Source organism: Lacerta agilis, chromosome 3 (assembly GCF_009819535.1).
Source record: "Lacerta agilis isolate rLacAgi1 chromosome 3, rLacAgi1.pri, whole genome shotgun sequence".
Classification (NCBI taxonomy): Eukaryota; Metazoa; Chordata; class Lepidosauria; order Squamata; family Lacertidae; genus Lacerta; species Lacerta agilis.
Genome location: NC_046314.1, coordinates 48,475,589 through 48,490,849, shown reverse-complemented (window position 1 = coordinate 48,490,849; position 15,261 = coordinate 48,475,589). Strand labels below are relative to the sequence as shown.

The following is a 15,261-nucleotide window of genomic DNA, read 5'->3' as shown; positions in this document are numbered from 1 at the left end:
TTTTTGTCAAGGATAATTGATTTTCAGCAGTTGTTGTTGTTGTTGTTGTTGTTGTTGTTGTTGTTGTTGTTGTTGTAGTGTTGGTGCAGGAAGCACAAATATGTTTTAATGAACGAGACCTCCCATTTATAGCAGTCAGATGCTTAGTGCCCATGTTACTGCATGCCAACTTCAAACATCATATCAGCAACAGGCCTGCTGCATAATACAAAGCAGAAGTATTGGGAAGTATATGTATATGCATATTATTTTGGAGCTAAAACCAAATTTGCATTATACATAGTATTTTGATACATATGCGTATATGCCTGCAAGTATAGCATGCAGAAAGTTGGTATGACATAGTGTTATCCACTTACATTAATTCCTCAATTTTTTTTAAGGATCGCATTATTTTTTTCTTATGGCCTGCAGATTTTAAAAATGCAAAGCTGAAATCTTGCTCAAAAGAGTTATGACTCAGTGTCTAGTTGGGAAAGTTACTGAACAACTTTGTTTCACACAGTTTGCCAGAAAGAACTGAGTTCTAGAATTGTTCAGAGTAGTCAAATCTCTTGCTTCAGAGAAGTGAACTTTTAATAGGATTACTTACTTTTAAAATGGTTTGAGAACTGCTACTGTGCCCTGCATTCAGGCAAACAATTATAAACCCTCCAAGGTGGTTTACTGGAATGTGTGCATTTATCCACATACCGGTATGTTTGTCCACATTTCAGCCTTCAGTGTTATGAATCATTCAATTTCTGACCACTTTCCAAAATAAATTCATGCTAATAGCTACAATATGGGCAGCAATATTGGGAAACTCTCTGCTCTTCTAACTGTTGTCCTGGAGCCAATATGACTGGCAAGAGACTGTTTAAAAAGGACAGTTTGGAACATGAACCTGCTTCCCAACCCCCCTTGTTTTCCATCCACAACTGAAAAAAACAGTTGGCTGAACATCTGCACATACTATTTTGATGGTTTCTTTGAAAATTCCTCCTGCTACGATGATTAGGTTGGGAAAAAATAATGTATTTTGGTGCTATTCTCCAGCTTGGCATACACCCGGGGGGGGGGGGCCTACAAAAAAAGCCTCCATTGTGTCACATTAAATCCCAACTCCAATAACTGCCTGTTCGCACAAGCACAAAACAGCCATCTAAATCATTTTAACATAAGTTTATATTGACCACAATAATCCTGTTGAGAGCTTGTTGAGAGTAGCAGTTGATTTAGAACATATGAGGAAGCAGAAATGAAGAAATTAATTTTTTTGCCCTTTGCATATATTATATTAAGTTTTCAAAAGTGACCATCTTAAACTCAGGGTTGTTCACTTTTGAAAAGACACTGAAAACCTAATGGTTTTCTGTGTGCCTAACACTGCGTAAGATAAAACTACTGTTGCTCATATTGTGAGGAATTCAATATTGTACTCTTCTGATTGTTCTGTCAGCACAAGCATTCCAGCTTGTCTTAGAGAATGACTCCCTTATCCTCCCCCATAAGTTGTTCTAGGGGTTCTCCTGATGGCACCCCCCAAAGCATGGGGTGTTACGGTGGCAGAACCAACATGGTTGGTCAGTTAAGTATTTCTATTGTTTTACTTGATGGGGGGCAGCTGCCCTCTCTTGGCTATGCCCATGCCCCCAAGGCCAATTGCAGGTGGCACTCGGGAAGGGGAGACCCATTGCGCAAGATGAAGTCCTTGTGTAGGACTTCCATTGATGTAACTGGGTAGGTGAATCCTGCATATAGATGTAAAACAATATAGCATGTTTTTCTTCTTAGCATTAGTTCACAAGGAATATAAGAAAAGCAAGTCGTAAAAATCATAAAAAATTCAGTCATAACAAGAATTAAGTATCCAAATGGTTGTTTGCCAGGAATGCTTGGCTCTAAGCAGAAGTGCTAAAATGAACAGGTTAGAAAACGTTACGACGACTGAGTTTTGCTGGATTTTAGTTTTAGCTTGTCAAGAGTTGTTGTGGATAATTATTTCAGTTCTTTTGAAGTTACACCATGGTGGAAGAGGATTATCTCAAAGATCCGATTACACAGCTGTAGAAGCAAAGGCAATTGCAAACACTTTAACCTTCAAGACAGTTTAGAATACACTTAACTATGGCATATTTAAATTTTAACCAGCTTTCTACCATGAGCTGTTTTGCATGATACAGGTATCTTAATTTAAGGGTTTTATAAAACTGCAACTCAGGAGCACTTACAGCTCAGTTCTAACAGGTTTACTTTGAAATAAGCCCCCATTAAGTTAAGTGGGGTTTATTCCTGGTATTGCTTAGAATGGCTTAGGCTGGTGTAGGTTATATACCAAATGTTCATGTCAAGAGCTGTTTTGGAAAGATAGCCAAACTTTGTACCAGAGCGTGTTAGGAGTTTTGCTTTGGATAATATTTCAGCTGCATAACTACCTCCCCCAACTTTTTACACCAGCTTCACTGCATCCTACAAAGTTCAATAAGAATACTCCCTCTCATTCTATTGTGAAGATGTAGTCAGATACCAATTGCATTTTAACCTGCACAAACAATAGACAAGATTGTATACATTAAATAGGTGGCATAGTGAGATGTAGTGGTATCCACATTAAGTGAGTCATACATATAATAGACAAGTATATAAAGCTGTAAGCTTCTAGAATAAGCTACCTGTATTTATTGTGATGTTTAACTTAATATTTGCCTTCCCTGTTGCAAAATAGATGACTAATTGGCTACTGTATTCAATTAATTCAATGACCCTATATAAAAGAAGTGAAAGGAAGTACAGCGGTACCTCGGTTTAAGAACAGTCTGGTTTAAGAACAATTTGGTTTACAAACTCCGCAAAACTGGAAATAGTGTCTTGGTTTGAGAATTTTACCTCAGTCTAAGAACAGAATCTGAATGGTGGAAGGGCACTGGCGGCGGGAAGCCTCATTAGGGAAAGCGCGCCTCAGTTTAAGAACGGTTTTGGTTTAAGAACAGACTTCCGGAATGGATTAAGTTTGTAAACTGAGGTACCACTGTACTGTATCCGTAACTTCACAGACTGAAAGGAATTGAGTGACTATTGTTTTTCTAAAAAATGAAAACATCCCTGCTCTTATAGGAGTCCAAAACACAAAAGAATTGACACAGAGATAAAATTACAAGAGGCCCAATTTTATTTATTTATAATGCTTATAAACAACTTCATATTAAAAGAAACATTGGAGGAGACCCGCTGAAAATAATGGATGCAAATTAGCCATGCCCATTAATTTCTATAGGTCGTCTCTGAGAAGGGCTAACATCATAGCTCTTAAGTCTCCCCTTTTTTGCGGGAAACTCCCTTATTCCAAGCCGTTTCACGCTGCTATCCCTGATTTTTTATATCCCTTAAATTTCCCTTATTTCAAAGGGAATATTCCTCTTCCCAGGCATGTCTCTACCCTGTGGCGCCAGTGGCACGGGGAACCAGGGCCGGGCGGCAAGCTGAGTGTCTGGGAAGGAGAGTTGGAGTCTGGGGAGAGCAGAGCTTCTCCCCCTCTGCAATCCTAGAGTGCCACTGAACGAGGAGGAGGAGCCGGAGGAGGAGGACAGTCCACCTCCTCCCCACCTGTGTAGCTGGAGGACCATGCTAGGGAAAGAGGCCACACTTCCCAAACTTCCTGCCCCACGTTCCTCAACATTCAGCTGCCGAGTGCGCGCCAAGTGTGAGGAGTGAGGAGAGAGCTGCGTCAGAGACCCTTAAAAGTTCTTCTGAGAAAAACACCGAGAGGTGGGCTCCGTGGGTTGCCCGTGAAGCCGCCTGGACCTTTAACTCACGCCTCTTTCTCGCTCCATCACCCCCATCATCTTTGCAGGGACAGCAAGAGCCGCATGGCTCGTCCAGGGAAGGAGGGGGGGCAAAGCAGGCAGAGACAGGAGGAGACAACGAGGGAGGCTTTTTTATGGGGGTGACATAGAGAGCTTTCTCTCCTTCCTCCGGTGGGTCTCTAACCCCCACCCCCACCACTAGATTTGTTCCTGGTGAGTTCTGGCACCTCTTTCTCTAGAAAAATAACACTGGGAGGACATTAAGCATCATATTGTTTGGTCTACGTAGTAGGCAGAAGACCAGAGGCCTGCCTTAAAAGGAGTGGTGAGGGACTTTGTTGTCCCAGAGTGGTTGCAACTCAATGTTCTTCTCTGAGGGGTTGTCCACACTGGAGTTTAATGGGAATTTAAGGTTGCTTATGCCTCTGTTTATTTAGCAATGCCCTCATGATGCCCTTCCCCACTCAGCCCCTATCTCACACATTCTCACTTGTAAATCGGGTTTTCCCAATCTGAGAATAAGCCTAAAAGGGGGAACAGTGTGTGTGTTGCCAAACCAGTCAGGGCCGAAGGGATTGGGATGGTTCTGACAAGAGGAGAGAGGTGAGAAGCCGGTTGCAAATTATGGTGCTCCCCATCCTGCTTTATAGGTGTAGAGGTCCCTTATCCCGTAAGAGAGAACCTTTTGGGAATGGCACATGCAGAAAGAGAGGAGTGAAATCCATCCATTTGTCCAAAAATAGCAGATCAAGAATAAATATTTGCTTTCCTTTTTATTGTATTGCCATCTGCCGGCCATTCCTTGAAACTACAGGCTGGGATTTAATCAGTACCAGATTTAATTATAGGCTAAGTAGGCTGAAACCTAGGGCCTCTAAATCTAGGGGGCCTCACCAGCCCTCCCGCTCCCCAAGACTTCATGTGAGGGCAGGACAACTCGGGCCTCTAAATCTAGGGGGCCTCGCCAGCCTGCCAACTCTCCAGTGCCGCAGTCTCCCCTCTCCCAAAATTGTAAACCCAAGACTTCATGCAAGGGCAGGGCAACTCAGGCCCAGCAACTATTAGACTCAGGGCTACCCAGTGGGGCCCAATTTGAAGCAGTGGGGCGCAACTTGATTTTTTTTTTTGTAGGGCCCCAGTTCCCACCCAAAGTCTGCAAAATCTTATAGATATAAATAAAATCCATCTAGATTGCCTTGGTGCAGGGGCCCCTTTAGAAGCTACTAACATGAGTTTGACCAAACTACGAGAGGCAGTGAAGGATAGGCGTGCCTGGCGTGCTCTGGTCCATGGAGTCACGAAGAGTCGGAAATGACTGAACAACTGAACAACTATATATATATATATATATATATATATATATATATATATATTGGGGGTGGGGTGGGTTTGCACATGTGCCCATCAAGCTGTGTGTGGGAATTATCCCTCCGTGTGTGGTGCTGTCAGGAGGGGGTCGTGCAAATGCTGCGCGTTGTGCAGAATGGAAATATTTAGGTGCGATGTTCTATCCATGGATGCAGCTTGCAGAGGGGAAATTCGAGAGGGCAAGGGAGCATGGGTCCGCTGTGGGGAGCGGAGCGCATTTCTTGCGCACGGGTGCCTGCTTGCAGAAGGGATTTGTGCTGCAGAGCTGTTGTGGACAATGCCTATGTGGTTGTGTTGACAGGTGTGCAAAGGAGGGGTGCAGAAGCTAAAGGTATCTGTCTATATGGCCTTTCCAAAGGCCAGGTTGTGCAGTCAGCTGGGGCCTGTAAAAAGCCAGGCTGGGAGCCACCTTAAGTTGAGGCTGCATAGGTGTTGTGGTGCATGATTCAGATTCTATTCAGTTGAACCTCTGGTTACAAAATTGACTTTTTTTTTTAGCAATACCCTAGTGAGCCTTCTTTTGTTCACTTCTTTTTATTTCGAGGCAGTGCACACCTATGTTTGTGGAACTGCAAACCTTTCCAGTCATGTGTTACTCCAGTCAAATCCCACATATGAATGTGGGGAAAGATGATGGTGTGTAGCCTGGTGTAAATTAATTTGTAGCCTGGGGGGATTACCACGGTGTGGACTGTCCCCGAGAACCGTAGACTGTCCCCGGGACAGGTAAGGGTGCTGATCCCTTCTTTTCAAATCCGAAACTTGACAGCTATGGCTAACATGGGTTATAATACAGTAAAAATGGACCTAACAAAAGTACATGCATAGCCAACATACACTTTCTGAATACACTTTCTGAATACATACACTTCGTTATTGTGCAGCCGTTTACCGTTAACGGAGCAGGATCTTTAAGAAAAGCTAGTCACCCAGTATATATACAGCTATATCTATGCAGCACCTTCTCATCATAAAAGCGACCACTACCCTCGTCGCCTGTAGACAAAGACAAAAGAAAAACGGAGGATAACAGCAGTTGCCATTTTTTTAAAATATGCGCACGTGATCAGATGGCGCTGACGATTTTTCCCTCAGCGCACTGCTTTCTGGGAATTATAGTTCCTCTTGAACAAGAAAGCTATGCAGTTTCGCGGGCTTAGCACTATATGTCCCAGGCGTCCCGGAAACACTTTACGCCGATTGGTTTGACAGCTCAGAGGGGATTGGCTGAAGCCAGACATCTACCTAGCGTCGATTCCACAGGCAAGGCGCGCGCGCGCGCGCAGCTTTGAGAGAAGGGGCGGGGCCTGCCGTTTGCAGCCGCCCCGGGGGATGGCGGGGAGAGACGCTGGCTGCTTCAGAAGCGGGAGCGGTGGGCGGGGGCGCTCCGCCGAATCCGACCCGCTCCGGTTCTTTGGGGTTCCGTCCGGAGAGGCCTCGCGGCGGGCTCGTGCCAGCTTCTCCTCCCCGCCCCCGTTCTGCTGATGGGCAGCTCCCTCCCCGCTACGCTGCCGAAGGGCGAGGGGTGGGTCCGGGGAGGGAAGAGACCCAGGCCCTGGTGGGTTGCGAGTAGGCGAGCCCGGACGGGGACTTTCTCCCCTTGAAAGCGGGGCGGCGGGCAGAGAAGCTCGCCAGGACCCGAAGAGAGGAAGGGAGGGACTCTCCTTCTCGCACGGTCCCAGCGAGCGCGAAGCAACTTTCTTAGCCGTGCAAGTGGAAGGGGCTGCTCGGACTCTGCAAGCCGAGCTTCTCGCAGCCTAACGGAGGCGCCTCTTCGCGCATTCAGGGAGCGAGACATATTTTATTTCGCAATATTTATATAGCGCTTGGTTGCAACAAAGCCGCGAAGCGCTTCTCGGCACCCAGCCATTATAATGAGGGCTGGCGGGTAAGAAGGGAAGTGGGGGAAAGAAGCAGGACAAGACCCCGATCAGCGCTGCTTTCGCCGCCGCCTTCCGATATCCCTTTGACTCTTCTGGGGGGGAGGAGGATGGCGGCCGCCTCGGAGAACTGAGTCTCGGGAGAGGAGCGGGGATCTCTTTCTGGCAATGGCCGACCGAGATGGAGAGGTGAGGTGGGATGGGCTGTGCAGCAGGGACAGCAGCGCCAGAGACAGCGCCATGGAGAGCATAAGGCAGGCGGTCCTGAAGAAGGGCGAGGCGGTGGCTCCGGCCAAAGAAGCCGCGTCTCCTCCGGCAGCGGCAGAAGGGCTCTCGCCGCCTCCCAGCGGGGCTCGTGGCGGGCTGAACGAAATGCTCGCCCGCCTGCTGATGCTGTCCAAGAGGTGCCCCTTCCGAGACGTGAGGGAGAAGAGCGCGGCCATCCTGATGAGTGTTCAGGTAAATGCCCGGCTCCTGTTCTTTCTTTGGGGAGCGTCTCGAAGTTTGCAACTTGGAATAAGTTTCGCTGAGTTCTGAAGGCCTTGCTTCTTTCTGCCTGGGTGTCTTCAGGAGGAAAGTTTTATGTGTGCGTGTTTAGATGGTAAGACAAGGCGCTCAAGGTAAATGGTATTTTTCTCCTTTCACCCTTGCAACTGCCCTGTGAGGTAAAGCAAACTGAGGGACCAAGGTCACCGTGGTAGAGCGGGGAGCTGTCTTAAGCCGAATTGTATCATGCAGCTACTGTACTTTGGCTGCGTGACTCAAGGGTGCAGACGGCGTCTTTCTTAGACCTGGTGTTGGATATCCTTTCACCAGGATTGTCAAGGATTAGGTCTGTTTCTTCTTCTGCTGCCATACCTTGACCTCTGAGTAAATGATCAATGAGATTTCATTCTAATAAAATTTGTTTTGCACAGGGATGTAAGAAAATTTAAGCAGTGATCTTCTTAAGGGGAATTGAACTAGGATTTACCCACACACAACATCATTAACTTCCAGTTGACAAAATTTAATCCCCTAACCTTATCTGGATTATGCAGCAAACATTAATGCATCTTTGGGTAAACCTTTGCCTATGTAAGTGGCTCTTTGAGCAAGTTCTCCGTCTGGTCATAGTAATATACAAAAGAATGTTCCAATGTGTTTGCTTGCATCTCCATTCCTTTTCTATTGGAATTAGCAGTTGATAGTAACTATGTTCTATGCAAGTAAAGAATGTTACACTTGCAGTACAATTCTAACAGGTCCCATAGACCTGTTCAGCAGTTCATTTACTTGCCTGAAATAAAGGTCAAAATCCTCCAACCTTTGCAAGGTCATTGGGCCCTTCAATTTTTAATTGTTATGAAGATTATTACTTTTATTCTTCCATTTGGAATATTTTGCCAAGGTTTATTCCTTTTTATTTAGTTAAAGCAGGGGTGGAGAACCTCCAGCCCGCAGGCCTAATTGGGACCAACAGGCCTCCCCAGTTGGCCCATGAGACAATTCTGGCTAGGTCATGTCCACTTCCCTACACCTGATGTCATATAGGGGATCTCCAATTGGGTGTGCCTGCAAAGTGCCTGGCCAGACCGTTCTTTATAAGGGGTTTCTGAAGATCTGCCAATCACTGTAGAAAATAGCTCTTTGAAAGGAGCCTCTGCAAAGGTGGGTGGACAAAAGAGGTCACTTGATTGCATTGTGACATCAGGCAAATCAAAAGGTGGACAAACTTGGTAAGTGCAAGGTGAGGGAGAAAATCTGACCACCACCCCAGAACAGATCCAGTTTCCCACCCCTGAGGTAAATGGACAACTGAATACTACTGAGAAAAAAAATGCATTGGGTTTTCACAATGAACTTGACAGAAATTAAGCTTAATATTAAGTCAGCCTGCTTTAAAATATGAGTGTTTCCAATATAGTTCCTGTTCTGTCACCGTGCTACCAGCCGTGACTCAACTCTGTTTTGTTACAGGTTTATAAAGGCAGAAGTTCTGATAAATATAACAATATAGTAAAGCTACAAAGTTAGTTATCACTATTAGTAGTCCTGCTATACACACTCATACCATAATATTATCCACTCAGCATGAATTTTAAATGTTCTACAGTGATAAACCATGGAAATAAGTTCAGATTGACACACATCCATTACAGAAAAAGCTAGTACTGAAGGGCATGCTCAGTGTTAAATGTCTCATGTACGGTGGCCCTCAGGATCTCAACACTTTAGCACGTGTCTGAATCAGACCATATAACTGAACTTTCCCCCTAGTTATTCTCTCACCCCCCCCATTGCCCGGTGTCCAGAAGGGAAATGGGATGGTGTTTTCTCTTCATGATCACAGCATGTCTGTGCATGGTGATAACACTTGAACAGACCACACACAGGACAAATTTGAGGTGCAATTGATTCTGAGACTGAATGAGGGAACTCATTAACACTTTTAAGGACTGCATATGATGTTGCACCGATGTATGTATGTTTTATGCAACAGGTGTGTCTGGTGAGCAGGTTAAGAAAGTATAATATCTGTGCATAAGTAGAAGTTGAAGGAGGAAATATTGTTTGACCTGGGCCTTTATGTTGCTAACCTGAGCAGGCACTATTGCCTGAGAGCATATGAAGGGCCCTGTTGGATAAGATCAATGTCTACACCTAGTCCAGTATTCATGGAAAGTATCCCAGCTATCAGCAGGCTCTAATAGATGGTCTATTAGTGGTCATCATGGTGTCCTACCAATGTTGTTGGAATACAACTCCCATTATTCCCAGTCAACATAGCCAATAGTCAGAGCTGATGGAGTTGTAGTCCAACAGCATGTGGAGACACCATGTTGACTACCCCTGCGGGTGGTCCATGGAAATTAATAATCTACCATTTGTTCCTGGCCTTGCAGGTCCAGCCAAAAATTGTAGTCATCAGTTCCCCACCTGGCAATCCTTTCTGTAGGGAAAGGATGCTGGGCAGGAAAGTGTGCCAGCTTTGTCCCCACTTTCTTCATGTGGAGATCTCCAGTGGAGATCATGTCTGGTTGGGTGCTATCCCTTCCTGCTGTCCACGTTTCCTGCTGAGGTGTAGGGAAACCTGGGGCTGGAAAAGCCAATGGCACAGTGGAGATTGCTTGTCAATTTGGCCTTACATAGCCAAGGCTGCCTGGATCCTTTGGTCACAGGGTTGTCCCCAAAACTTCCAGCCTTCCTCCGAGTTTTGGATCACCACAAAACTTCTTGAACTATTCCTTGGAACTGACACGGTTACAGGTGCCACACAGTATTTGTTCTGCACTTGTAAGAAATTACTGTTTTAGTGTGGCAACACCTTCACTTTGAAACTTCCTGCCTATTGTCATCAGGCAGGTGCTGTATTTTTTTTTTTTTGGAACTTGCTTTAAACATTTTTGTTTAGGCAAGCCTATCTTGACATCTTGTTAGTTCACTGCTGATTTAATTTTTTTATAATGTTTTTAATTCCTTGTTTTAACTGTTTATTTAAAAAATTAACATTTCTTGTAAATTGATTGGTACTTTTGCTACAGTCAAGCAGTGTATAGATTTTGTTAAGTAAAATAAACCTGCTTCCCTCTGCAGTTTCAGTATTGGGAAGAAGGATAATAATGCTTTCCGTTGGGTGGTGCCACACTTGCCATTATTAGTGTGGCAAGAGGAATGGTTGTTGTCTGGGTCTACCAGTGGTCTGTGATCTACTCTTTGCCTCCTCCAGTCTGACTGATGGAAGCCTACAGTGTTACAGTGCTGCTTATAGTACTTAGAAGGTTGGTGGAATGAATGCTTTTTAAGACTGCATTCCTGTTGAAGGTTTTCTGGGAGTAGCCCTTTTACTTCTGAGTAGACATGTGTAGGATTATGCCTGTGACATTTGCTTCTTAGGATGGCCCAGGCAGGAAGGTTTATGTAGAGGAGTATTTGTAAACTTAAACTGAGAGCAGAATTTTCCAAGCATTCTGCCAGCTCAAATGCATTGTGCTTAATGTGGTACTTTGCCTCTCCAAGTGAAACATTCAGTAAAGGAACAGTCAACTATCTCTTTCAGTATGTTTTTGTAATGAGTGGTTATTTGCAGTACCTCAGATGCAGTTTCAAGTCTTGGCCTAATGGTTGTTTTCATTGAAATGAAAGATTTGTGGGCACTTGGAATTATTTCTTATAAATCCCTTTCTTTTTTGTTTTTCTGTGCTATATAAATTATTTAGATTGGTTAATAGACTGGTAGTTTAGTCGCTTGATATACTGATTGTAAAAATGGGATCAGAATATGCTTGTTGGAAATAATGATGTATAATCACAGTAACAGACAATTATAAACTGGTTCTTTAGTTTAAAAATACCCAAATAAGGGAACAATAAATAAAACAATACTAAAGCAACTTAAAAAAACAATGAGTCTCACATTTTAAGAAAGTTTATGTTTAAATGATTTATATTGGCATGCAGTGTTTCTGTATCCTCTGGAGATTGTTGTTATCCTTTCAGTAGATACTTAAAAAAACAACTTGTAGATTGATGACTTGTGCAAATCTGATGTTTTTTACACATACTTTTTCTCTTGTTTGTGTAATACAGTTGCTAATACAAAACAAAAATACATGACTATGGGTTAAAATATTTTCAGAGTCTTGATTACCCTGTTACTGGTAATATATGGCAGCAAGCAATTATATGCATTAAAAAGTCTGATAATCCTTAATAAAATACTTTGCCTTGGTATGAGAACATACAGCTAAATCTCAATGGTCATCTTCTTTTTTGAGTTTCATTTGTCAGGAGATCTCCATTACCTTCTCTGCTTACATTAAATTGTAATAAATTGGTTCTTCTTTGTCATACATTATATATTTCATTTCATTTCATTTATTTTATTTCTATACTGCCCTATACCCAAAGGTCTCAGGGCGGTTCACATAAAGGAACACATACATAAAATCAAAATGCAAACAACAACCCAATAAAAAAACCCTAAAAAGAGCCAGTGTTTTAAAAAGGGTATAGGATATAGATCAGGTCAGGCAAAGGCCTGGTTAAAAAGGAACGTTTTTGCCTGGCGCCTAAAGGTGTATAGTGAAGGTGCCAGGTGAACTTCCCTGGGGAGAGTATTCCACGGATTGGGAGCCACTGCAGAGAAGGCTTGTTCTCATGTTGCCACCCTCTGGACCTCTCGAGGAGGAGTCACACGAAGAAGGGCCTCAGAAGATGATCTCAGATAAGGGCGTAGCTGGGCCACCAACCAAAGCTGACGGAAGGCACTCTGAGCCACAAAAAAAGTATTTTGAACTTAAAGCATGTACTTGATTAGGGACTGGATATTAGCCATGTAGCGTAAAGGTAAAGGTAAAGGGACCCCTGACCATTAGGTCCAGTCGCGGATGACTCTGGGGTTTGCAGCGCTCATCTCACTTTACTGGCTGAGGGAGCTGGCGTACAGCTTCCGGGTCATGTGGCCAGCATGACTAAGCCACTTCTGGTGAACCAGAGCAGTGTATGTAAATGCCGTTTACCTTCCTGCCGGAGTGGTACCTATTTATCTACTTGCACTTTCACATGCTTTTGAACTGCTACGTTGCCAGGAGCCATGTACTGAAGGTGTTTAAGGCTTAAACCCTATACTCAACTCACCTGGGAGTAGAGCCCATTGAACTCAATGGAACTTACAGGCAGTTCCCCTGTTTCTGCACATTGTTTAACTATGCGCTCTGTGTAGAAGTACTTTCTTTTATCTGTCATGACCCTTCCAGGAGAAAAACTTCTCTGTCATGCCCTGCATAATTTAAAAACTTGTATCATGTTACCTCAAGTCAAGAGACTCATTGATAGCTGTGGTTTTTCCTTTTTTTACATCTTTCTAAGCATACCAGGATTTCTAAACAAAGAAGCTGGCTGGGGCTGCTTGGGGGAGTTGTCCAAACATTTGGAGAGCACCAGGTTGGAGAAGACCGGTCTGCACTACTGTGTTTTTAGCTTGGGTTATGTTAGGTCATAGGATTTGCATGCCTTGTATCTGACTGTCATCTGGCTGAACTGCTGCCAAATGATAATGAAATGTATGTTTACACAGCAGCTGGCTCTCCTGTGAAAAAAAGCTTTGTCAGTTTTTGTTGTTCTCTTCCTTCTCCCACCCAGTGTGAAGTTTGCCTGGAAGATTTCTGCCCTTGCAAGAAATTAAAAAGCTCTATGTGATCGGCAAAAGTCTGACCCTTATCTTAAAGGGCTGTGCAGTTCCTAGATTGTGGAGAAATGTTCAGTCATGCAAAACAACAAGATATGCTTCTTCCCAGTCCCAAACTGATAAAGGAGCAAATATAGCCAAGGGTACAGTGTCACCACAGCGATTGTGATGATGAAGCGCAGAGCTAATTTGGATGTCGGTTTTCACACTTTTTACTTCGAAGTGCAAAGCTAGAGAATGGGTATGAAACTAAGCAACTTGATTTGCTGTCTTAATTGTTTTGAGCATGGCATATTGCTTCAGTTAACTTCATTTGTGACTTTCTTAACCAGGCAAGTGTCCTTGTCTCTAGCTTGTGAGATGCAAAGAAAAAAAGTTGTTTGGCTTTAACAGAGCTATGCCTAAATATAAGTTATATTCCTGAACTATCAGAATGAATTCAAAGAATGTGTGTGCCTGCTGAAATATTCCTGTTTGGGCTTAGAGTCACAACAGTCTGTTGGCTTTGTATTTTTTTTCCCGTTTCCCAGAACATTGTTGTTCTACTTGATTTATATTAGCTATTGCTTTCATTTGGAAAAAGAGGGTGTCTTAACCACAGTATTTTGGAAACAGAAAAGAGTTCATTTCCAGGCTTTGGTTTCAGTGTTTGTGATTATCCAAAGTGAAACTTTGTTTCCACTTCAAGCAAGAAAATGATTTCTGTTTTGATTGCATTGAGCAAGAGTTCTTAAACTATACACACCCAACAAAAAAGATGAGTTTTCCTTATGTGGCCCCCAAGGTTAAAAGAGAAGCTATCAGCAAATATTAAATTTATTTATTATATTTTTGTATTTTTAAAATTTCTATACTGCTTTTCATCACAATTTAAAAACAAAAGTACACAACAAACAAACAAAACAATACACCTCCTCCTCGCTTTAAAAGGCCATAGATTGTTAGCCAAAGGCCTGTGAGAAGAGGAAGGTTTTTGCCTGGTGCCTAAAGATATGTAACAAAAACACCAGGAAAGTCTTCCTGGCAAGAGCATTCTACAGACAGGAAGCCACTGAAGAAAAGCCCCGTTCTCATGTTGCCGCCCTCCGGACCTTTTGTGGAGGGGGCACATGAAGAAGGACCTCAGATTATGATTGCAGGTTCAGGTAGGCTCATAAGGGGAGAGGCAGCCCTTGAGGTATTGTGGTCCTGAGCCACATAAGGCCTTATAGGTCAAAACCAGTACTTTGAATTGGACCCAGAGACTGATAGGCAGTCAGTGTAGTCAGGCCAGGATTGGTGTTACATGCTGAAACCTTCTTTCCCTGGTGAGCAACCTGGCCACTGAATTCTGCATCAGCTGACCTTTTGCATGCTGTCTTCAGAGGCAGCCCTGCGTATAATGCACTTAAGTAACCTAACCTAGAGGCCCATCATATGCCAGAGGCTCCCACTGTGTTTATATATTTTCATAGAATTGTAGAGTTGGAAGGGACACCAAGGGTAATCTAGTCCAACCCCAATCTAGTCAGTCAAAATATAAAAACAGACAAGAGCAGGCTTCCTCAACCTCGGCCCTCCAGATGTTTTTGGCCTACAACTCCCATGATCCCTAGCTAGCCTGACCAGTGGTCAGGGATGATGGGAATTGTAGTCTCAAAATATCTGGAGGGCCGAGGTTGAGGAAGCCTGGACAAGAGCATACACAGCAAATAAAGCTATTTACAAAATGCAGATACACATATTCATCCAAAAGCTTGAGTTATAAGCTTGTGTTTTGTTGGAACTGAAAGATCGGCACCAACTAGTGATGATGCCATGACCAGAAATTATCCCCTGAACAATTTGCTTCAAAAAGATATAGCTCCCTGTCCAGGCTTAAGAAGCTGGATGAGTAAAAATGACACATGAAACCGCCTTCCCTCCCAATGCATATAGGACAGCTTGGCTATGACAACAGACAGCTAATCTAAAAATACTTATATGCTTTTAACCATGCTCAGATTGGAGTCTTCAGGGGGAAACTTTCTAGAATTATAGGGGCAGACATCAAAAGCACATAGATAGTACAGGAAAGAGG

General features: G+C 43.7%; 1 protein-coding gene across 3 annotated transcripts in view; it reads left to right on the top strand.

The window, feature by feature from the left end:
* The first annotated feature begins 7,137 nt into the window (after window positions 1-7,137).
* Window positions 7,138-15,261, top strand: part of SESN1 (sestrin 1) — a 44,710-nt gene continuing 36,586 nt past the window's right edge. Inside the window, exon 1 of one of the 3 annotated variants that reach the window (XM_033143561.1) lies at window positions 7,138-7,492. In XM_033143561.1, the coding sequence (XP_032999452.1) occupies window positions 7,202-7,492 (291 nt within the window). In that variant the 5' untranslated portion in view covers window positions 7,138-7,201. The remainder of the gene's footprint in view (window positions 7,493-15,261) is intronic. The other 2 variants (XM_033143562.1, XM_033143563.1) reach the window with 2 other exon arrangements.